Source organism: Idiotropiscis lumnitzeri, chromosome 11 (genome assembly GCF_059441095.1).
Source record: "Idiotropiscis lumnitzeri isolate Australia: NSW breed Sydney's pygmy pipehorse chromosome 11, RoL_Ilum_1.0, whole genome shotgun sequence".
Lineage (NCBI taxonomy): Eukaryota > Metazoa > Chordata > Actinopteri > Syngnathiformes > Syngnathidae > Idiotropiscis > Idiotropiscis lumnitzeri.
This window is the reverse complement of record NC_142401.1, coordinates 586,470-610,033: the sequence shown is the minus strand read 5'-3', so window position 1 is coordinate 610,033 and position 23,564 is coordinate 586,470. Positions and strand designations below refer to the sequence as shown.

Below are 23,564 nucleotides of genomic sequence, written 5' to 3'. Positions count from 1 at the left end.
CCCCTCGTATTCTTCTTTTTAAAACACTGTCATGGAAACGAGTTCAGCGCATTCAGAAAAGGAGTCTCATGACCCACAAAAAAAAAAACAATCAAAAATAATGTAAAAGTTCAGACATTTGACAATGATTTCCCCCAAATATAGAACATCAAATGCAAGTGTCGGCAAATATTTAGTGCGCCGTACCTTCTGAAGGACGGCTCTTTCGAGCGAGTCCACCTTCATCTGCTCCTTCCTCAGGCTGGCGTTGAGTGCGATGCCCTCCGAGTTGGCTTTGGAACGCACCTGCGCTATCTCCTCGTTGGCCCTGTCACAGCAAGTACGAGAATGAAAAGATTGTTCAGCACAGCAACGAGAGAAGCGTACGCTAGGCTAGCTAACATTAGCATTGAAACGAAATTGGAGCCGACGACTTTGTGAAAGCGTCAGCTGTTTTGGTACGACTTCTAGGGCGAGTAAGGCCGTCCAAATTGGGATGCAAAATGATTGTTTCTCTGATGCAATTGGCACTCCGCATCATTTTCAAGTCATCAACTGTCAATTGGAACGTTTTCAAAGAAACCTTTTTTAAAAACGTCCTGTTCTAAATTCTTCGGCACTGCAGTGGTTCAAGAGATTGGGTAGGTTTTAAAGAATTGAAAATCATCATTTTTTGTTGAATTTGCAGCATGAGGCGGTTGTTGTTGCTCAAATGAAAAAGCAATTTCAATCGAAAACATCCGATCTCTTATTTGCTCCGCAACTCATGTGGAGGTTTGTTTCTAAACATTCAAATGATACTTGAAGAGTGGATGACTTCTATCTGAGAAAACCATCATTAGCCTAATCATTTGAAACATGAAGTTCTGGTGTTGATAACGTCAACACTCGGTGGGCCTCGCCTGCTCGAGTACGCGTGACCTCATTTTCGACTCAAATATATTTTCCAGAGCTGGACACTTGAGCCTTTTTTGCTGATCAGTCCCCCGCCCTCCGGCCGCAACCGAGATACCCTTCCGGCCTTATTCATAAAACTTGTCAGCCCCCGGGCGTTCTGCCCCCGAGACGGACTGCCCAGCTCGGGTATTTTCTCAGATATGCTTTCTCTCACGTCAACCTTCTGACTTGTTTCGGGATTGAACTTAGCTGGGATCACACATCGCCGATGGCAATATTAAAAATGAGTCTCACCGATCCAGTTTCTCCTCCGCGTGCACTTTGAGGGTTTGATAACGTTGCTCCTCCTGCTTGATGCGTGTCAGGTAGTCCTGGGCACATTTCTTCAGGACCTCCTCATTCTGGAGACGCATTCAGAGACGACATGCTGACGCGAGGGCGCCACACTCGACAAATGGTGACGCTCGACGCGCGACTGACCTTCTTGAAGCCCTCCAGGACCCCCTTCATGTTTTCATACCTCCTGAAGAGGTCGGCGAAGGAGCGCTCGACAGAATTGAGGTCGGCCAGGGCCTGGTCCCGCTCCATAGTCAGCTGTCGGACCGACTTGCCGCAGGACAGCGTCTTCTGCTCCTGCTCGTCCTCTATAACAAAGATGATGATGTCGTTGACGACAAAGGTGACATCGCACAGAGGTGAGGCACTGTCCGGGCCTGCCGTGCTTGCAAAAGCAATCGAAAGACGCGACCACCAGGTGGCACTGACTCACCGATCATCTGGGCGACCGTCTTCTCGTACTCTGCGACAATTTTCCTGTCGACGCAAGAATAAAGTGTGAGCGGTTTAAGACATTTTTCAGTATTTTAATGGAATGCTCGCGCTTGCCACCTCATCTCCAAAACTTCCGCTCTGCTCTCCTCGTACTTTGTCTTCCACTCGTTCACCTCAATCTCTTTAGTGATTATCTGAAGGGCAGGAAGACGCAAGTGCGTGTTTCTGATTATGCGTCAACCGATTGGGACTCAGATGAGGGCGACGTACCTCCTCTCTAATGAGGGTCAGCACTGCAGCCTTGTCAATCTCAGTCAGGGAGATTTTGTCTTGGGACGGGACCGCCGCATCCGGATCACTGCTCCTTATTGTTCGATTCTCGCACTGTAAAACATCGGCCAAAGGCATGAGCGTGACTTAGATGCTGCTTCATTCTCAGTCAATCTCATTCCAAAGATTTGCCATTGGAGCTGCCCTTCATGAAAACATTGTTGAGCAACTTTTGCAGCACATTCACGCAGCCATAAACAGTTGGATGCACTGGGACCGTTTCCCAAACATTGTTGTAAAACATCTTTCCATTTTCTTGCCATCTTCTCTTCCATCTTCCCAGCTGAGATTGGCTGAAAGAGAAGACGGGACCACTTGTCGGACTGGTGGCCACATAACGAGACCTAAAACCATTCACACCGTCAGCGGGTGAGAAGTGAGCCCAGACGACCGGCACCAAAATTTGGCCAGGAAGCCGTCACGCCGTCTGGTACTGTAAAGCGCTGATGTACTATTCAAGCTCAAGTTCAAGTTGATGTTCCGCATGGGCAATATAACGGTGCTCAAATTGGCCTTGATTGTCCTATTCAAATATCTTCAAAGCTTCCGTGCGCAAGCATGTTTGTCTTTGCCAAACAATGAAAGGGGCGAAGTGAGTTGTTGCAAGCGGCATGAAGGAGAGCCAAACATGTCACTGTCCGAGATTGACAAGATGGGGAAATCATGTTGAAAGGATGACTGCACTTCACTTACTGTGTCGTCCTTCGCCATGGCGCATGTGTCCTTCTCAGCTTCGTGATCCAAAGTCTCAGGAGCTGTGAATGGAAAAGTTACACAATTGAGGTCTTTGGAATTCAAATGCGGTTGTGTCAGTCCCAAGTCTTCTTGCAGAAAGCTAGGACCCCCCCAAAAAAAAAGCCTCCAAACTTACCGCCCATGTCGGGTAGGTCATCAAGCGTCTGTTTTTTGCCAGATGTTTGATGACATTCCAACTCTCCTTTTTGCTGGCGCTCATCTTGTGTTGTCGGCCCCCAGTTGCATGTGGACGCCAGCTTCTCCTCGTCAGTGGCGTGGTGAACTTTCTGCGAGAGCTCCGGGGGGGTCACCACCACCTCATTTTCATCCTGGCCACAAGGGGGAGACAATTACTTCATGACAATTTCAATTCGTTTGTACGCTGTAAAAAATAAAAGAAATTGGGTGAACTCAACATTTCGAGGCAACAAACTTGGTTACTATTTTCAGTTGGGATATTCAATGAAATATTTTAAGTTTTGCACGTGAAAATTGACTTTCACAGCAAAGTTTATACAACTCTTGTGCCTTGTGTTGCCGCCAAAACACCGCCACCCCACACCCCCCCTTAGTGGTTGGACAGCTGCTAAATAAAGAACATTGTTGCTGAAACAATTCAGCTGAGACGCACTCACAAATGATGAAATTACCTGCGATTGCGATTGGCTCTCGTCATGTTTCTCCGCTTTACACGGATTCCTATGAGACAAAAAAAAAAAAATTGTACAAACGTGTTCATGAACATTTTGAAGCTCCTTCATTTAACTGCAAGCGTTAAAGATGTTTGTGTTGAACTGCAAACGGTGATTTAGTTGCTTGACATGGTTGCTGACAGACTGGCAGCACCGATCGCGATGAGATTTAAAAAGCATGCTGAAAACAAAGCGGGCATTAATAGCCAAAGTACTTACAACAGAAAACAGAGAAACTTGGCTTGTTCGGATGTCCTGAGGCCGACCGACAGAAGTAGATGAAAAGTGGAGATTTAGTGGTTGCGCAACAGAAGAGAGAGAAGAATGAAGGATGGTTATTTTGAATGAGGGGAGAGGGAAAAAAAAAAGAATGACTGAAGGTGTTTATCTTGGCAGACGCCAAACATGCCGCATGCAAAGCTTCCCGACACGCTCAGCTACAAACACTTGCTGCGGCTGAAATAGAAAGTTTAAAGGTTGCGGAATCGCACCAACAACCACAAAGTAGCGTCATCGTGTGACGGACGTGTTCAAAGCATGATTTGCTCGTTAAGCCCCGCCCATGAGCTGATGTCACCAAACTACTGTTAAAATTAAGCTTGACTGCGGTTCTGTTGGACTCCGTGACATTTCCGAGCACACTTACTTGGCTGTCCTCTCTTTGCTTTTCTTGAGATTCTGCAGAACTTTCTTTTCTCCGACTGGTTGCTCTGCTTTCTGTTTGCTTTCGCCTTTTGTTTTTTCCTCCGGCTGGGCGGAGCCGGTGGACGAATCCTCGTTGCTCAAGCTGTTGGAGGGCTTGAAAGGGTCCACGGAATCGTCCGCAAACTTGTCCGGGTCGAAACTGTACGAGCCTTTGGCGAGCACCGGAGAATTGCTCAAAGTGCTGTTGCTCCCAAACGGATTGAAGTTGGGGTGGTCCCACTGACTGGGATCAAAGTTATACGTTCCTTTACTCGGGATGGGAACATCATCCAAGTTTAGAGGCTCAGCGGCGTCTGAGATGGCCACCGTCGTCTCTGGCGCTTTCTCCGGAACCGATGTGATGTCCGAAACTGATTCCGGCGCTTCAGGTTCTGGTGCTGCTTGGCAGGACGTCTCGGACACGTTGGGCCTAACTTGCTTCTTGAGTTTGCTGGTTGTTTTTCGACTTGCTAATTTCTTTGGAGGGGGTTTGCGGACCGCCTCCTCGTCCAGACCAAACTCCGGCACCGCAGGTTTTGCCTCCCAGTTGGATTCTTCTGCTGGTCTTGCTGCGCTGTCCTCAATCAGAGCGCTGCCGAGTGGATCGGGTCGGGCGAAAGTTATTGAACCGCATGGTGGTGGAGAGTTCTGGATTTTGGATCCGCCACTCGTGAAAGGGTTGAAACTGTCGTCTATCTGGTCAGGGTCAAATTTATAGGAGGCTTTGGGAACAGGAAGTTCTTGGTCCTCGTTGGATTGTGCATCCTCCTTCTTTATTGACAAGGATGGAGGCTTAGATTTGCGGCTTTTAGTTTTTGAGCTGCAATCAGATTTTGGGTTGATGCCACTGTAGTGCGGTTCTGAATCCACAAGAGGCTTCTTCTCTGTGCGCTCCAAAGCAGGACTCGGAACAGCTTCGATGCTTTGGATTGCGTTTGTTGCGGGACCAGGGGATGAAGATGGAGCAAAATCCACATCTGGGCCATTAACCAGAACGGCGGGAATTGCGTCTTGGGATGGTTCCGGTGGTGGAAATTTACATTTCATCACTTCAGGGACCAAAATCTCTTCTCGAGGTGGTTCCGGTGGTGGAAATTTACATTTCATCACTTCAGGGACCAAAATCTCCTCTCTGGTAGGTTCTGGCGATGGAACTGTGCAATCAAATACTTTGGGAACCAAAATCTCTTCTCGGGGTGGCTCTGGTGATGGAAATTGGCATTTCATCACTTCAGGAACCAATGTCTCTTCTCGGGGCGGTTCTGGTGGCAGAGATTCGCATTTGACCGTTTCCGGAATCAAAGTCACTGGGAATGACTGCGGAACACGTTGGTGATCTATCTTTGGCGGCCACGCAATTTGTTGTGCTTGAAGGTGTTTGCTGTTCATTTCCAGAGGATCTTGCGTGGGGACGGCTGGGTCATCCTGACCCATGTTGTGGAAGAGCAAATGATTGCGATCCCCGACTGGAGCTGTTACTATCAGGTGCTCATCCTGATCCGCTTCTGAAAAAGAACAAAGAAATATATTATCACCCAAAATAAACGCATTAAAAATAATGATGATGATGTCGGCCACATCATTAGTTAAACAGATCATTCAGTTCTACCCCTGAAATGAAATGATTCGTAAATAAAATCAGTATTTGGTTGACTTTTTTGTATTTTCTCGGACGGACGGACGGAAAATTGACATTGGCCATTGTTTTGGGAAGGTGACGATATTGACAAGATCGATGAGTGAACAACTGCTGCACATGCAAGTTTCTCCAATCAGAGCAGACTTCAGATGTACGTGCAATCTGATTGGTTCTCTGAGAACAAGTTACTAGGCTGCTGACTGTTGTTCCATCTGTGGCTGTTGCTATGGTAATGTCTTGCGATGAGATGTGATGAGAGCTGTGCACTGGGTGAAAATGAATAAAAAAGAGGATGTTGCACACAACAACAACGTGAGAGCGGGCAGCCGCTTTGATGAAGACTTTGTTCCAAAGGTGCACGTCAACATATTTGAGGGGGCTTGTCATGGTGGCCGCGTGTAATATTATGTTGCTAGGAGACAACAGCCTGCTGTTTTTTTTGTTTTTTTTAACTTTTATTCACCAGCAGCTTTTCCACCTCTCATCGAAATGCATGTCACGATCAGTCACAGGGCCGACGACACGTTTAATGATGTCAAAAAATTATTTTCGGCCATAACATTCAAAAGTACACCAATAATATTTAATAAAAAAGCGATTGATTGACCATTCTGTTTATCATGGTAGGGTATCATACTAAAAATGTTTCTCAGTGTGAAGCAGTTAAATTCCAAAGCACTGCAAACTACAACCACAATGATTTCTTGTATTGAATTTTAGGATTGATTATGTATTGAATACATCGGCAATCAAAACTGTGCATTTTTAAAAATATTTTTACAACAAATATATCAGTGGAATTTTACTTTTTTAACGACTATTGCTACTTTAAAGTTGTATGAGTATTGCACTTTGGGTGGCCACAGACAAATGCACCCACCAACTGGACAAAGACTTCTTGAACCGTTTTAACGCCTGTCGACTAGAATACATCCACAAACGCGTGTGATCTAAAAGGGAGCAGGAGGAGTTTGTTGACTCATTTGGAATTTCTCCTCACTGTCTGAGCTTTGCAACGCACTCTTGTGAAGAAATGCGGTTTGACTGGATTCCTCCTGGATTAAAAACAAGCCTCTGGCCTACACTGAGCAGAAAACAGTGCGTTGCTTCAAAGAACATTTTGCAGCTGCTTAACAGGCAAACTCTGTGACGATTGTCGACCACCGCTGCCGCCGGCTGCCCCCCCCCCCTGTCAGTGACCAACACAAAACAGGAGAACTAAAGCTTTTGTTGAACCTGTTGAATTCCAGAGCAAAGGCTATTCTCACACTCTGTCGCAGGCGCTTCCTCTTGTCGTTTCATTTTGAAGCGACAACACGTCTGACAACCACACCCAAATCCATTTGCACTGAAGTCATCTTCCTGCAGCACTTCATTCAATTGACTCTCACATATCTCATCTATTATTGCATAGCATCATTGTATGTGTCAAATGTTGCCCAGTTGGCATCCATTGCAGCCTGGTCATCCTGGAAGGGGGATTCCCCCATCTGTGGTCCCTTCTCAAGGTTTCTCACTTTTCCCCTAATGAGATTTTTTGAGTTTTTCCTTGCCCTCCTGGGGGTTAAGATCGGGAATGTCGATTGTGGTTATGTAAAGCCCTTGAGACTGTCTGTGATTAAGGGCTATACAAATAAAATTGACTTGACTTGACTTGACACTGTTTAAAAAAAAAACATAAAACCTTAAGACGCAGCAAAACGATATTGCACAGGCTCATTTGGGAGTGACAAGAACGGCAGGTAAAAGGCAAATCCTTAATGAGAGCTGGAATGCGGTAGGCAGGTACATTCCTGACCCAGCCCGGCTGCATGTGGATCCAATTACATCGAATATGATCTGCCGTGTCTGTGCACTGAGGTGGAGCTGATGTGAGGGGACAAAAATGATGATGACCTCATTCAGATGTCCAACATTTCCAGTACCAACTGGGACACAGATTTCGAGCACTTGTTGCTTTTGGCTGCCAGCCTGTTCGCTCCCTCACCTGTTTTGTCGCCAACGTTGTCACTCTCCAGCCCACCTGGGACGACCGGTGGGCCGCGGACAGGAGTCGCTGCCTCGGGAGTGTCGAAATGACCGTCTGAGTCAGAGCTGAGGTTGCCAGAAATGAGAAACAAAAGCAAGGGAATGACTTTTAGCTCATCCCAAATCTGACAAAAATGAAAGCGATCATGACAGAGACAATTTGACTTAAAAGGAACGGCACCTGCATGTATCAACAATCGAGATATGAATGATTTTTCTTTTTTTCTTCCCAACGACAGCCGAGCAAGCACGTTCCCTTCTCTAACAGAAACTTCCGCTGGAAAACAAAAGTGAGAATCCAAAATGCAACTGCCCTAAAAGTAGAAAGCAATTAATTGCCCACAAGATCTGCAACAGTGTTGCCGCTTCTTGGCAAACGCTGCAAACTTTTAGTGGACACTTTTGCCACTCAAGCCGAACGCTCAAAATGACGATTAGAGGGCAATGTTACGTTCTGTGCTAAGCCGTGTCAACGTCTCAACGTATCATTTATCGACAATGATTCTTGGATAAGAAAAGATGAAATGTTCATTTTCCGCCAATCGTCAAGCTTATGGCAAAGACTCCTGGGTCAACACCTTTTCAAGGTCCAGAAATCGAGCAACTGTTTGTTCCCAAGTTGTAAAAATGTTCACTGATACAAAAGGCGATCAGCCACAGTGTGAAAACATTGAACCCTTGAAAGTCGAGAGGCACGAAGGCAGGAAATAAATTCAGTGGAGACAGAAAGAGGAAATGTTGTCTTCCTGTCACGCCGCGTTCAAAACGACACTTTTGGGTTTTTTTTAGTCGTGTTTGGACGCCGCAAATAAGATGTAAGATGTCCCTGAAATGATCACCATCATTTTGATGTCACTCGACCGAAATGACACTCGAGGAGGTCGTGGCCTTTCCCACATTCGACAGCGACCTCCTTTGTTTGTTTTCTTGAAACGACATGATGTGAAATAGTGAAATGGACTCACTCGACACGCGTGACTCATGTTAGCGTGAGAGCCGTCACACCTCCGTCTACAAACGACTGCTGCGAAAAACATTTGGTTCAAACCGCAGCCATGCCAGAAATGGATCAGCGCAACATGACAACCAAACCAACGTGCAGGAATTGTTTTTGTCTTTCTGAGGAATTGCCTCATCATCTTCCAAATGTTCTTGACAGCACATGCTCACGCACACGCACACGCACACACGTGTCCACGCACATCCCTCCGTGCCGCAAGTGTCCAAAAGAACGCTTGCCTGCAGCCTTGCGATCGCTCTTCATCGTCGTCGTCCTCTTGCCGCTCGCTCCCGTCCTCCTCTGCCCCTCGCACCGCCGTCCACGTCCATTTGGCCCACGACACAGGTGACAACCAAGACATCTTTGCTCTTTCCACTCAAAGCTGGGCGTCGCTTCGCTCCCTTGCCAGCGATCCCTTTTGCTTCTTTTTAAATTTCTGTGCGCTCACACATCATCCTCTGAAGATTCGTTCTTCTGAAGGGTCCCCACTGGTGGAAGGAAGCATTTTGAGTAAAGAAAGTGAAAGGTCTTCACCTCCGCTCCCTGTGCTTCTGCGATCAGCTGCTTCTCTAACTGCCTCCTGCCTCCCCCCTCCAGCTTGCACAGCAGGCTGCTCCACCGAGTCTAAACTCGGGCGGGGGAGGCAGCAGGCTCGCAGCGCTGACGTTGAGGAAGGTGTTCTTTACTGAGCTCCATGTGTTGCCCTGCGCTTGCAGAATGGTACAACCCATCGGAGAGCCCTTTCTCTCTGAAGCAGGAGGAGGAGGAGGGAGCCTGGAAACAAAACAGTGAGGGAGGACGAGGACGAGGAGGAGCTTTAAAGTGGGGGCTCCTCGCTCGGTCAGGAATGTGGTGCTGCGCCTAAAAAGCGTTTCTGCAACCCTCAAGCGGTTTAACGGTTAACTGGCTTTGCTGTCATGTGACCGACTGTGGCAACCAGTTTGCATCACCTCAATTCAGTTCGTCTGCAACTTTTACATTTGACAGAGAGCCATCATCTTCAACGCACAACATAGGATGGGATTTGTTTTTGTCAAAATCGCCTGAACGTAATAACGAGTCTTGTGTCTTATTCAAGTGCGAAGACTTTAAATGAAGAACAAAATATATGGCGTGTTTTATATGCCATGGGGGCGGCACGGTGGCCGACTGGTGAGCACGATGGCCTCACAGTCAGAGACAGCTTCGGTCGTGGGTTCGATCCCGGCTCCGGCCATCCTGTGCGGAGTTTGCATGTTCTCCCCGTGCTTGTGTGGGTTTCCTCCGGGTACTCCGGTTTCCTCCCACATTCCACAAACATGCATGGCAGGTCGACTGAACACTCTAAATTGCCCCTAGATATGAGTGTGAGCGCGAATGGTTGTTCGTCTCTGTGTGCCCTGCAATTGGCTGGCAACCAGTTCAGGGTACAGAAGATGGATGGATGGATATATGCCATGGACTGAAGTTGGGCCAGAGGGATCGCACTCTTCAGCCTCCATTTAAGGTCCATTCAGGGTGCCGGAGATGAAGATCGGTTGGGAAGTAGAATCTCAGCTTGAGGAGGAGCAGAGTGGATTTCGCCCCGGCCGCGGAACAGGAGACCAGTTGGACACCCTCGGCAGAGTCCTCGAGTGGGCGTGGGAGTTGGCCCAGCCAGTCAGAAGGCGTTTGTCCCGTGTCACTCGGAGGTTGTGGTGTTGAGGTGTGCTTCGGGAGTACGGGGTACCGACACCTCTAATACGGGCCGTTCGCCCTCCGTACGACCGACGTCAGAGTTTGGTCCGCATTACCGGCAATACGTCAGATTTGTTTCTAGTGAGGGTTGGACTCCGTCAAGGCTGATTCTGTTCATAAACCTTTACGGACAGAATTTCTAGAAACAGCCGAGGTGTCGAGGGGGTTTGGTTCGGCGGCCCTCAGCATTTTGCACATGATGTGGTTCTGGTTGCTTCTTCAAGCCGTCATCTCCAACTCTTACTGGAGCGGTTGGCAGCCAAAAGTGATACGATTGAAAATCAGCACCTCCAAATCTCGGAAAAGGGTGGTGTGCCCTCTCCACATCGATCCGAGGTCCTGCCCCAAGTGGAGGACTTCGAGTATCTCGGGGTCTTGTTCACAAATGAGGCGAGGATGGAACAGGAGATCGTGCGGCACAAGCTTTCAATGTCATGGTCGCTTCCTCACCTATGGCCGATACTTGGAACTTATTTGGACATTTTTCACATGTTCAAACGTTACATTAAAACATTGCCTTTGCCGTTAGTAGCAGCGACCATAGCAACAGTTTGAATCTGGAAAGGATTAATTACATTTTCATGACTTTCGGTGGAGAAAAAAATGACTTGAATTTGAACAAATCTGAGGTTTACATCCCAGAAAGAATTGTATTTGACTTTGTACTTTATTTTGCTGCAAGAAGCAATTGACATCGTAGACCGAGCATTATCAAGCAGTACATCATTTGCGCGTATCATACATGTCCTACATAAGGTTTTAATTTGTCAGGACAGATGTGGCCACGTATGGCAACTGCGCATGAGTTTCCATTCCTGAGCAGAGGCACACGAGACTCAATTAGAGGTTCCACATTTGAGCACAAAGGGAGGAGTTTGTCTTTATTTATGCAGAGGCGTACAAATAGTTTCAAGGCAATCGTTTGGAGGTTGCAAATACCGTCTTGTAGCACTTGCACTGGAAAGTTAAGATTGATTTGTGACTTCCTTCTGGGGCCACTTCCTCTTTTGTGTCTGGGATAACAGAAGAGAGCTTCCTAAGCGGTGTTTGTCTTGTCTAAAAATGGCATCGATAAACATTAGGAGGTAGCATGAGGAAACTGTGCGTACCTCTGGATAAAAAGAAGCTGTATTACCAGCCCTGTTGCAGCCAGCTGAGGTTTGCCAAGAGGTCTAGATCAACTCAAAGATCTGTACCAATAGTAAAAAAAGAAAAAAAGGCTCAGGTTTCAAATTCTCATGCCGTCGGAGGAACCCACACAGTATTTTCAGAAAAAAGGAGCAACAGCCCAAAAGACAAACAATCGGACCTTCTCTCTATTGTAAGGATTTCTTCAGTAGAAACAACTCAAACTCTGCCTGTCACAAACGAATGTAACAAAATATGATAAGTTGCTCTTAGGTTTGCAATATTGTCAAAGTGATAGACTTTGCACTAAATCCACAGCAAATGTGCACAAAGCGTCTTTATAGGTCTATACAGTATTTATATATAGCATAAACAAGTTTCACTTTTTGTGGAAAATAGTCACTCGATTCTGTGTAATCGAAAGTAAAGGAAAATGGAATCAAACAAAAATTCTGATCTTGGAAAAGAGTCAAAAATCCAAGGAGTGTGTGTTTGCGTGTGGAACAAATAAGGTTGTATGTTGCCAGAGAGTAAAAAATTAAATTAAAAATACTAACTTCTCAAGTCAAAAAATACCCAATATCTGTTCATTTTAGCAAGCTACATTCAGAATAGGAAATAACTTAATTTTACCAGGGAGTCAAAAAGCAGAAGGTGTACCTTAGTGACCTCTAGTGGTAACAGTTTGACATTACCACAGTGTCAGCTGTCGTGCTTTTCTCATGATTCGATGACATTATTGTTATCGTCCTAAAAAGGTATAGGAAACATCATACAATTATCGTATATAACCAAAAATACGCGTTTTAAGAATTTAATTTAATTTACTCGACAGCTGGCGATAATGTACTTCAGCGTATGAAAGCGGAAGCGGAAGTCCACCAAGCGCGAGGAAGAATAGTTTCCGGTGTGGGTGGTTTGTTTCATGGTAGTTAATGGCGGTCGCGTACAGCGTTGTCTGTCAACATCTTCACGGTTTTAATTGTAACTGTCTAATTGTAATCAAACATGTACTCGGGTGTGTTGGGAATGCGGGGTAGTTACACGATATTTATGTTCAACTTTCAGGTTGGCTCATGTGCCGTGGTGCTTGCAAATTCACGGTTTAAGGCGAGGCGAAAACGACGAAAACGGTGAGACTTCGCACGACACAATTCATATGCGAAAAGAATTCCGAGTTGTCTGGGTCACAATTACGTTCAACCCTCTGCCTTATTAGATCCACCATTCATACATTTTTCGTGAGTTGTTTTTGTTGCAAATACAATCGTGTCCGTTGCAGCTGAGCATGGAGGAAGAAGAAGGAGAGAAAGAGAGCGGGGGTGAAGTGGCCGAGCTCCGTCTTCAAGTGGAGTCGTTGAAAGAAGAGCTGAAGGAGTGCAAAGCTGAGCTGGCCAAGTTGCAGAAGCAACTGAGCCATTCCGAGCGACTGCAAAGGAGCACGGAGAGCTACAACGACGATTTGAGGAGTCAGGTCCGAGCTTGTCTAATTAAACTCTCATATTCAATTCAAAATCTGTTTTCATTGACACTGGCAGAGATGCTGCATTTTTCCAACTGTCATGTGGCCCCGCCAGATGCGCCATTGGCTATGTTTATATTCATGACTAAAAAGAAATAAGTTTCAGTGACTCCACTAATTCATATTGCCAATTTACTATATTATTTAAGACTTTAATAAAATATTTGTGTAGTTCCTTTTTTTAACACGTTTTTATTTCAGCATTAAATATAATTTCTTATTTAACATTTGACATTCTCGGGGCTTAATATCTTCTTCCAGCCATTACTTATGGAAGGATATAACTTGTGGACAGTGTAATAGAAATATCAATGATGATCAATCAACTTAAGTGGCTCAAAATGTTTAGAAAACAAGAACGTAAGTTTGTACTGGTCTAATCAGGCCACCATTAATATGGAACTCTGGTCAGATATGTGTCTTGGCAAAGTAATGTTTGGGGAAACGCTGATCAAGACCATAAATAAAATCAAGGTAAAAAACTGCATTAAGTGAGCGTGCCTTCCTGTGTGATTACTGATTTGTGCTGCGCTCGTGAATTCAAAATCGCCAAATTCTGGAACATTGGAAATGAGGACCGAATTGTATTGCTGCTGCAAACATGAACATGTTTTCATATACAACTATCCAATTACAGGTGGATCAATTGAGTGCTGAGATTCACGAGTGGAAGAAAAAAAACAAAGACAAAGTCCACACTGAAACTCAGACAGAAGAATATGTTTGGACTGAAACAGGTGTTGTTTTTGTTTTTGCTTAGTAATTGAGAAACGCCTAATCGTTAGTAAATGGTCTCTAATGGTGTTGTCTTTCTTTCCAGACTATTATAACTACTATTATGGTGACTACTGTCAGAGCAGCACGACTGTGGATTCCCAGGAAAGTGCGGCGGTCACTCAAGCGATAAATACGGATGGTGGAGGTGACCCGGCAGAGGTTGCAACAGTGGACCAGGCTGACACAACAGCAGCCACGGCTGCAGATGTGCCCGCTCAACCTGATAGCAGTGTGGTAGTCACAGCAGAGGTACAGAATGTGTGCCTCAAAACAGGTTGCTCAATTTAACTTAACAAATTTGCCAAGTGCACATGCAGCCTGATACTATAATGTGGAGAGAAGGTTTTTTTTTGTTTTAAACATAGTATCTGCATCCTATACAATACAACTTTATTTATATCGGGCATTGCACAACAGCTGGAGCTGTAACAAAGTATGTGTCTCCCAGGAGGGTGATGCTGCTTCCATTGCTGACATGTTGAGAGCAACAGCTGAGGAGGCCATGACGCAGACGGGCTTTGTGTTTGACGAGACGACTGGCATGTACTATGACCACAGCACTGGCTTCTATTATGACTCGGTTTGTGAACATTTTCTCAACTTGGATTTCCCATGCATGGTTCAAGTGACCCAATTATGATAGTTGGCAATAGTGGCAAAGTTGGGACATCCGCTGTCATGACCGTGTAAATAGGAAGAAAAAAAAAAATCTTCCGATCAGTATCGATCTTCCTCCTAACCTGGCTAAAAAGCTGGTGCTTATCTGCCGTGTGCCAAGAAAGTGTGGCGTCAACACAATGAGGCACACCCTGTCAATGTGAGCTTGGGGTTAGGTTAAATATGGTCGCAATAAGTTGTTTCTTGTCTTTTGTTGACATGAGCAAAGCCAAATAGAGAAAGAGGTTTCACTTGAAATATGTTGTGTGTGTATATATTTAAAAAGAAAAAATTGTCCACAGGTGTTAAAGTGGAATTGTGCGCATGGACCTGCAGTGAACATCCATCCTGTTACTTGCACATGACACCTTTTGCTCTGCCTCATTTTGTCGTGCACGATTCTCGCCTCAGGTCAGCCAGCTGTACTACGATGCCAGCACCGGTATTTACTACTATTACGACGCAGAAAGTGGACGCTACCAGTTTCATTCCAAAGTTGAGGTTTCTGCTATGCAGTTGGGCGACCAAGACGATTGTCTGACTGAAAAGAAAAGCAGATGGTACAAGAGAGTTGCAAAGAAAAGCTCACAGTACAGCGAGAAGGTAAGTGACGGGCACATTAAGTCCTAAAATAATTGACTGCCGGCTTTAGAGCGCCCATCGCAAATTGACGGTTTACTTCATTCGGATTTCATTTCAGTCTCAGTCTTTAAATGCATGCTGTCGTCCCAGTATGTCAAAATATGAGGCTAGCTGACTAAAAGACTATTCCTTCGACCCAGCTGCACGAGCTGACTAACTCGTTGGCTAATATGAAGATTTTCTCAAACTAGAACACTGCTTGCCACCGAGGTACACATCATTGATAACCAACACTAGAATCACAGTTGTGGTGACTCATTACCGAAATGTTTCATCTCCGGCACCTAACGGTCTAGAAATGGTTCCTGAATTTCCCAACAAAATGCATAAAAGATGGAAAGGATTCACACACCAGCGACTTTGTTTCTTGCTCTAAGATTCCAACAAAAGTTGAGTAGTATTCAGTACTTTATTTTCGAATCCCTAAAACATTTGCCAACCACACAAGATGGCAAAATCTGCAAATGTAACTGAAGCAATTCGTCAGAATGATGTCTTGAAATATATGTTGCTACATTCTCACAAGCAGCCAAATTTGGTACCGGCAATGCTTTAAAAAATGGCAACGACAAAGATGCCGTTCATCGAAGGAGTAGCCGGCCTACCTTCAACATTCATTCCTAAAATGGGATTTTACGGTCAACTTCAGTCATTATGAACAATCATCAACAGTTTTCGCTTTTCTACTCTCCATCTCTGCCTGAGATTAACGAAATGAGAAACTACAGCGGTCAGAAACTCAACCTTCTCATACGTGTCAAAATGCAAATGTTCAATTTAGGTGGTCTTCCAAATAGGCGTCATATTAACATGTCAACAAACAAATTACCTTCTGATAAGTAGAATTCATGACAAAAATGTAAAAAATAAAATAAATAAAGCGTCATCCATCATCTGATAATGAACTGCCCTTGAAGACTGAGACTGAAGGAATTCATGAGGTTGTTCCAAATCATGTGGGATCTCCAAAGCCACTGAACATCTTTCGACAATCTCATTGCGAAATGTATAATGGCAGGAGTACACATTTGATGAGGTCAAGTCGGAGGAAGACGAACAGCATTCAAAGCGCACGACGGATTCCCGAAAAACGAGACGACGATCTCGTAGTCCCGAGCCACGAGAAAGAGAATCCAAACGGAGGGGCGAGCGGGACAAGTCGTCCTCCAAGAGAAAAAAGCATAAAAGTAGTTCAAGCCACGACGAGAAGAGAAGGTCAAAGAAGAAAAAGAAGCGATCCAAGTCGGCGTCGCGCAAGAAGGAGCGCAGCTCGCCAAGTCGGAGCGATGACTTGGAGGGGAACAGCGAGGCTGAGGAGGGCGAGCTCACCGAGTCGGAGAAGGAGCAGTGGGAGTCTCCACCTTCGGCGTCGCCTTCTCGGAGCTCTCCTGGCAACCGCAGTCCAGATTCCGAGATGGAGACTCAGTGTCGGGCAGGTGAGATGACAACAAGCTGCATCAGCACTTGCGTCCAGGACCGAACAAATTTTAGGAACCATGAAGACGTGATCAGTGAGGTCGGCTCACACGTCACTTGTTCCAAAAAGAGTGGAAATAAATGGCTCTCAGCAACAAAAACTGGGGTGCCGTGAAAATACAAACTGCAAATGTAACAACTTGGCAGCATGTGAGCAATTCTCATTCATCTTAAGAGAGCCACCATTTTCTCTTTTGTTACATTTTCTGCGGTTCATGACGAGTATTGAAGAAGCAAAGCAATATGTTGCTTGAAAAATAAGTGCCCGCTTTGAGCATTTGAGCAGGTGATTTTGGTTTAAAAAAAAATCTCGTACGGCACTTGACGTTTTCAATTTTATGGTTGCAGAGCTGTGGCCGCCCTGTGTGAGAGTGACGGTGGTCCGATCGGCGGTGCTGCAGGTCGGCACGTTATTTATCATCACAGCTGACTCGGCAGCCACCATTGGCAGGTGCGTTTTGTCTTCTCAACAAGAGGGGGGAAAAATCTGCACTCAGACTTCACACAAATCCCAAGAAAGGCGCACACCTTGTTGAAAGACAAAACGGAATATTTGCTGTCCTGTGTTCCAGAGAGAAAGACATGGACCATGCCATTCGGATACCAGAAATGGGAGTTAGCAAGGTGTGGTTGAGGCGTCAGCGTGGCTTTAATTGACGTGCTGAATGGGATGTTTGACTTTTGTTTAATTGCTTGTAGTTGCACGCCGAGGTGTATTTTGACCAGCAGCAGCAGAGCTACATGCTCGTGGATCAGGGAAGTCAGAACGGAACGGTTATCAACGGCAACAGAATCTTACAGGTGCAGTGTTCCCCCGTCCGCCACATCACAGTTCGCTAACCAAGACGCCGCTACACAGTTGTTTTTTTTTTGTCGATTGTTTCTACTTATCTATTATAGAAATCTTTGCGATATCTTTGTTGTGGTCCTTTTCTTTTGTGGGGTTTTACAGTCAACATTGCAAGCTCTGCAGGCCGTTTGCAAAAAATGCAGTCTTGCAGGCCCACACAAAGATTTGTACCGTATTTTATTTTTACAACCATACGACGCGCTGCATCAAAGGGCGCAACACCAGTTGAGGGTGCTATTTCCGTCTTTAATGCATATACTAGGCGCGCCGCACTACAAGGCGCTAGCTCGGCTGCTCGCTTGCGCTAGCTCGGCTGATGCCAGTTCACCAGGACTCAATCCCCTAAGGCAGGGGTGTCAAACTCCAGTCCTCGAGGGCCTGTGTCCTGCATGTTTTCCATCTCTCCCAGCTGCAACCCACCTGATTCAAATGAGCAGGATACTTATCAGGCTTCTTCAGAGCTTGCTGATGAGCTGATCATTTGAATCAGGTGGGTTGCAGCCGGGAGAGATTGAAAGCATGCAGGAAAGCGGCCCTCCAGGACTGGATCTTGACACCCCTGCCCTAAGGGATCGTTGCCAGAGGTATCACCCCATTTCAATGACAGATGTCATGAAACTATTAGTAATCACTGTCAATAACAATGACTCTGACCAATAAAAGGTGTCTTGGCAATAGTCTACTATACAACGTCAGGGGAGGGACTTCACTGGTCACCACACTCCTTCGAGTCACGGTTTCAAATCAAAACCAAAAACAAACTCAACATACAAGCAAACAAAGAAATAAGATTAACACAAAACATGTATCTCTCATGCCATCTATATACCCAAAAGAAATAAAAATAACACAAAAAGATGATAGCAATGGCTTCTTGGGAGCCACTCAGACTCAGCCAATCACATGGCTGTTTAGAGAGATGTGCTGTTGTGCTTTGGGCTTTTTGCAGTCTGTTGTCTAAACCTGGGACGTTTCTTGCTTGCAATAACATAAATGATAAGACAGACTACAACATTGTGGACAGCTGCCCTTTTGTCCAGCTTTCTCCTACACCATCACCCAAACACCATCGTCACATAATGTATAAGTCACGGTCAATTAGAAGCATAGATGACTCAGACTCTGTCCAGCAGGGTGTGCTAACATGCACTCCGAACAGCCCAATGAGTAAAAGGGTTGATGGTCGCGAGTGATGCTTCGTCCATATCATATAATAGACTTTAAAGAGCGCCCTATGGCCCGGAAAATACGTTAATTTCATGCTGATGCCACCAGATGGCAGTAAAGACTACACGACCTGAGCACAAATACAGCAATTAGCAGCCTTTTTCAGCAAGTTTAAGATAATTTACACCGCACCCCTAAAAAATCCACAAAATAGGCAAATTTGGAAATGAAGTGCAAATTTGTGGGGGAGCGTTAACATACATAATGACTGGCACTTGACACTTGCACGCAGACACCAGGGCCCGCATTTTAAGGCATGAATCTAACACACGGACATTACAATATGTTGTCTTCATTTTATGCTTTCAACTGTTGTTGTGTTTGCATAGATTTCAAATTCTGTTCAAAGGTGTACTTTGCCAAGTTGAAAGTGTGGAAGTAGAGTTGGAACTGTTGTCTGCTCTCAAATTTTGAAATGGGAGCAGGGAGTGAGTGAGCTGTCGTGTGCTGTTCTGTCCGCAGCCCAAAACCAAGTGCGAGCCGCACCCACTGACCCACGGTGACGAGGTCAAGATGGGCGACACGGTGCTGTCTTTCCATATCCATGCCGGCACCGACACATGCGACGGTTGTGAGCCCGGCCAGGTGATGGCTCACCTCAGCAAGCACAAGCGGGAGGACACGCCAGGTGAGTGGATCTTTTTGTTCTTTTTTTTTTTTCTGTTTCAAATCAGCAGCCTTGTTGACTCCTTTTTCTTACTGCATTTGCCACAGGGCCAACTCTCACCAAAGAGGATAAAGAAGTCCTGCGACAGAAGGAGCTCAAATCGATGAAGGCCAAATATGGCCTCCAGGTAAATGGTGCGACAAGTATTTGCCATTCTCACGTTGTACGCCGCCGTTCAAGCTACTTTTCCCGTCAACAGAGTAATGAGTTTGAAGAAGGCAAAGCCCTGCGAAACCCCAAGTACAGAGACCGAGCCGAGTCTCGACGCCAGACTGTGGGCAGCGAGGGTCTTTTCCAACAAGACGATGCCCCCGCTTCTGTTCATGTGTAAGTTTATATAGTTTATAACCCTCCAACTGGCAAATGTGGGAAAGACGAATCGTGACTCATTTTGGATTTTGTGCTCTCAAAGGGAGATCAGCGAAGTGAATAAAGGAAGAAAGATGCTGGAAAAGATGGGCTGGAAGAAAGGAGAAGGATTGGGCAAAGAGGGAACTGGAATGAAAGATCCGGTGAGATCTCCAAGGTTCAATTGAACTGGAGACTTGCCAATACTTTGCTCCAGCTAATCCTTTCCGAGACGCTCGTGAAGCCAAACAGAGTCCGCTTCCAAATTGATCTTAAGAATGCTGTTGGCAAAGCAATATTTGCAAAATTAACTCATCACTTCCTGTTTCATGCTCTTCTTCTGAAAGGAAAAGCAAAACACTTACCCAACGTAGCAGTAGTAGTTTAGCAATTAATATGTTTAACTTTGGCTAAATGTTACAAAAAAACAATCTTAACAATGCAACAAGTACTGGCTAATACTAACAAGACGCTTGCATGCCGCCACAATCACCGTCGTGATTTAATTTTTTTTTATCTCAAAATTGCTTTAATAGCCTCTCAATGATGCGCTGTTGTCTTCGTTTTGTATTTGACTGAAAATTTTAAAAGTATTGTCATCGATTTAATTTTCACTATAATACAAAAATAAAAAGTGAGCCAAAGAGGCCGACACGCCCTTTTCTTTGGTACTCAATCGTTAAGTATGCAAAGATTGGTGGAGGATATTTTGTTGAAATGAAAGTTGATGTATTTATTTTTGTTTTTTTCCCCTCCCTCCCATTTTCAGATTCAGCTTCAAATCCGTAAAGGCCAGTCCGGTCTGGGAGCGTGCGGTACCATGTCTGTGGACGACGCATCGCTGACCAGATCCAAATCTCAGAAGAACTGGGAGAAAGCTCGAGAGAGATTTGCCGACTCGTGCCAGGTTGACACGCCGTCCCCCAAAGCCTGGGTCAAAGTGGAGCCTGAGACTTCGGACCCTCATGCTGACGTTGATCCCGAGACCCAAAGTTAATCAGAGCAAGTAAAGAATTGAATGTTACCTCGGCATTCGTGCACACAATTGTGAAACACTAAACTCAGTGTGAGGGTCCAACCAGCTCCGGTGGAGTGCTGCCACTTTGGATCGCTCTAAGCTAATATTGACAAACTGAGGTTCTCTTTCTCTCGGAGAGGAGCGACCGTAGTCGTGCGTAGATGTTACGTAGTGCAACACTTGGGAGACGATTGCTACACAAGTCCAACATACTACACGAACACGACATTGACGTTGTTTATTATTGGAAATCACCTCATCCCATGCGTCGCTTTTATTTTTCATGTTGCACATAAAACATCCATCTCTTATTCGGTTTTGCTTGTTTCAGCTTCTCATGCCTTTTGGTTGCTGCTGGATGTGCACACGCACACGATAACGGTCAGCGGGTGTGATTGGCGGCAGACTGTTTGCATTCTTATCTTTGAGTTCATGTTGAGGGTGTGTGAATTGTTGCATGTGCACACTCAAATGGGTCAGTCTCACACACACACACTTGATCTAGTTTAGTCATGTGACTAAAGTCTCTAAAAAGGAAGGATCGGCTTCATATTGAAATAAATGAAGTGGCCAAGCAAAGTGAGACGAGCGAATGAAGAGCATCAGAGGTGGAGCGCATTCAACAAATGTCGGCAATGTGACCGAATGGACTCACGTGACACCGTTTGTGTGACTCCTGCCGCCGGCTTCCCCGATGCTCTTCTTCTGACTCACTGCGCCGCCCATTTTGCTCTCGCTGTCGTCCAACCAACGTGGACTCGGCCTGCGGTTGTCCCAACTTGAGCGCCTCGCAATGCTCTTCTCAGAACTCTGTGACACTTGACAGGTGACTTGCTCGTTCCCTCCCTCCTCAAACAATTGCCTTCCCGAGTCTCCTCCCTCATCTCAGCCTCATGAGCTGCAAATAAACGATTGTTGTTCAACATGGGAGGGATCGTCGCCAGAGTGGCATGACGGCCTCGATGTAACAAGATTAAAATGCAATTGTTTTTTCTTGTTTGGCGATGTGGCCTGTGTCTTTGTTGGATCCGGACTGACCGGTTTCAGACGTGCGGTGAGTTTTCTGGGACATTAAGTCTCTGTTCTATCAACTACAGACTCTTTAGAATGAATCGTGTTCAACATTTTTGGACAATTCCTTCGGGGCCACGTCAGTTGATAATAGTTTGCCAGCCATCTTTTTTGGGGCGGAGATGGTTTAACCCGATCCGCCAAGCTGTTGTGCAATTTGTTCACGATGACTGACATGACAATGCAAAGAGGATTCACTTCACACCTCTCGAAGAATGCATGTCTTGATTTTTCTGGGGCAGCTTTGCATGTCTACTGGTCAGTTTGCTGCCTTGCATGGCTTTTACAAATGACCTCCAAAATGTCTCCCAGTGTTTATATTCAAACAAAGCAGAGGTTTTATTTGATCGCTTTGAGGATGTCAGCTCGAAGGTCATCTCGGCAAGCCGGCGTCATCCCTTCTCATAGCGGCAAAACCAGATGAGAGCAGTGTTGTCATGTGAGACAAAGTAGACGAGCGTCTCCAGATAACAACGGCAATGTCTGTCATCAAGGTGGGCCGCGCTGATTACTTCTTTTTCTTTCTCTTTATGTTTGTCTTTTTGAATGTACACAATGTACAACAAAAGGCAGCCGTCTTCTTTCAGCACTCATCCTTGGTTTGCAGGAACCTTTTTAAGATTAAATTTAATGCTGCAGAGTTTGAGCGAGAGGCGGGTTTCACACTGGACTGGTTCTGGTTGGCACAGGTGTAAAACTGAAATGAAAATCCAGTTATCCCGATACGTTTCAGTGTTATGGACAAAAACTCAATCTGGACTACAGCACAAGTGAGCTCCAGAGTTGTGGTCCCACTTCCTGTATTTTTATGCAAATGAATGCATGACGGGAAGCAACAATTTCCTCTTCCTGAAGATGGCCATAAAAAGAAATCCAAAGAGGGCAAAATCTAGTTTGATTCGCTCACTCTTTCAACGCTGCATGATTTCAAATGTGAACCGAAACAACTGCTTGGTGGCTCTTTTATGACCGTGGATGTGAACAACAGTCTTGTGTTGACGAGACTTTTTGCTCCAGGCAGCCGCGGTGATCATATGAGCGCGCAGATGATGGAATGAGTGACTAAAATATAGTCGTCATCGCATTTTCCCTGCAGCTCCAATTCCACATCCGACCAAAGACTCCACATTGGAGGGACTCAAAATAAATGCACTCGTTGGGAAAATTCAAACTGAAAAAGAATTTGTAGTTTTGAAATGTTTCAGACTGCTGATGGTCAGTTTGTTTTCCAATATGGGGAGGGACTCATCAAAAAAAAAAAGGAGAGTCAGCAGTGTAGACTCACAACTCGGGTCATTTGGGCACTCCCAGCTGCCAAATGATGATGATAAAAGCCTACAAATAGGGGGGGGGCGTTTCTGCTGTCAATACAAAACCGAATTCGGAAGTAAAGCGTAATGTGCGTTTTGCAACCTGTGGTTTCCGAGCCACAGGTCATTCTTTTTCATCTTCCAGCTGCGGCCTTCCTGTGTGGAGTTTTCATATTTTCCTTTTGTCTGTGTGGCTTTTCTACGGGTCCTCCGGTTTCCTCCTTCTAAAACCTTGTGGAAGGTTGATGGAAAGCTCCAAACTGTCCCTCGGCATGATTGCGAATGTGAATATTTGTGTCTGTGTGTCCTGCGATTGGCTGGCAACCAGTTCAGGATGGGTCCAGCTCACCGGTGACGTAAAATGTGCATTACATAATAATAAAAAAAGTTAAATGTCCAT

The 23,564-nt window shown here is 45.5% G+C and overlaps 3 protein-coding genes across 7 annotated transcripts in view; 2 read left to right on the top strand and 1 right to left on the bottom strand.

Moving 5' to 3' along the window:
• The window catches only part of r3hcc1 (R3H domain and coiled-coil containing 1), a 31,666-nt gene extending 29,345 nt beyond the window's left edge, over positions 1-2,321 (top strand). The window contains exon 11 of the mRNA XM_088308833.1: positions 2,261-2,321. The gene's annotated coding sequence lies outside the window, so the exon portion shown is untranslated. The remainder of the gene's footprint in view (positions 1-2,260) is intronic.
• LOC148326635 (transforming acidic coiled-coil-containing protein 1-like) overlaps positions 1-23,564 on the bottom strand; it is a 28,399-nt gene that overhangs the window by 2,541 nt on the left and 2,294 nt on the right. The window contains exons 1-13 of one of the 4 annotated variants that reach the window (XM_088308522.1): positions 8,995-9,757; positions 7,715-7,821; positions 4,051-5,593; positions 3,624-3,659; positions 3,363-3,411; positions 2,849-3,041; positions 2,671-2,732; positions 1,918-2,031; positions 1,765-1,841; positions 1,646-1,689; positions 1,357-1,520; positions 1,171-1,277; positions 187-307 (exon numbers count right to left, since the gene is read on the bottom strand). In XM_088308522.1, coding sequence (XP_088164648.1) covers positions 187-307; positions 1,171-1,277; positions 1,357-1,520; positions 1,646-1,689; positions 1,765-1,841; positions 1,918-2,031; positions 2,671-2,732; positions 2,849-3,041; positions 3,363-3,411; positions 3,624-3,659; positions 4,051-5,593; positions 7,715-7,821; positions 8,995-9,116 — 2,739 coding nt within the window. In that variant the 5' untranslated portion in view covers positions 9,117-9,757. Of the gene's footprint in view, positions 1-186; positions 308-1,170; positions 1,278-1,356; positions 1,521-1,645; positions 1,690-1,764; positions 1,842-1,917; positions 2,032-2,670; positions 2,733-2,848; positions 3,042-3,362; positions 3,412-3,623; positions 3,660-4,050; positions 5,594-7,714; positions 7,822-8,994; positions 9,758-21,438; positions 21,595-23,564 lie in introns of those variants that run through there. The other 3 variants (XM_088308524.1, XM_088308525.1, XM_088308523.1) reach the window with 3 other exon arrangements.
• Positions 2,319-22,407, top strand: aggf1 (angiogenic factor with G-patch and FHA domains 1). 2 transcript variants are annotated; one of them, XM_088308529.1, is made up of 16 exons: positions 2,319-2,407; positions 12,668-12,732; positions 12,882-13,073; positions 13,759-13,858; positions 13,942-14,147; positions 14,347-14,478; positions 14,967-15,158; positions 16,216-16,633; positions 17,022-17,124; positions 17,246-17,297; positions 17,373-17,474; positions 19,213-19,378; positions 19,465-19,544; positions 19,617-19,744; positions 19,830-19,929; positions 20,535-22,407. In XM_088308529.1, the coding sequence occupies exons 3-16, from the start codon at positions 12,888-12,890 to the stop codon at positions 20,760-20,762; spliced, it is 2,193 nt and encodes a 730-aa protein (XP_088164655.1). In that variant the 5' UTR covers positions 2,319-2,407; positions 12,668-12,732; positions 12,882-12,887; the 3' UTR covers positions 20,763-22,407. The 2 variants fall into 2 exon arrangements, with proteins under 2 accessions (XP_088164655.1, XP_088164654.1); XM_088308528.1 differs by lacking the exon at positions 2,319-2,407 and adding an exon at positions 12,464-12,583.

Coding starts and splice junctions, on each gene's coding strand:
- aggf1 (XM_088308529.1), top strand. CDS start 12,888: ATGGAGGAAGAAGAAGGAGAGAAAGAGAGCGGGGGTGAAGTGGCCGAG. Junction 13,859..13,941: donor ATATGTTTGGACTGAAACAG/GTGTTGTTTTTG, acceptor CTTTCTTTCCAG/ACTATTATAACTACTATTAT. Junction 17,125..17,245: donor TCGGCAGCCACCATTGGCAG/GTGCGTTTTGTC, acceptor CCTGTGTTCCAG/AGAGAAAGACATGGACCATG.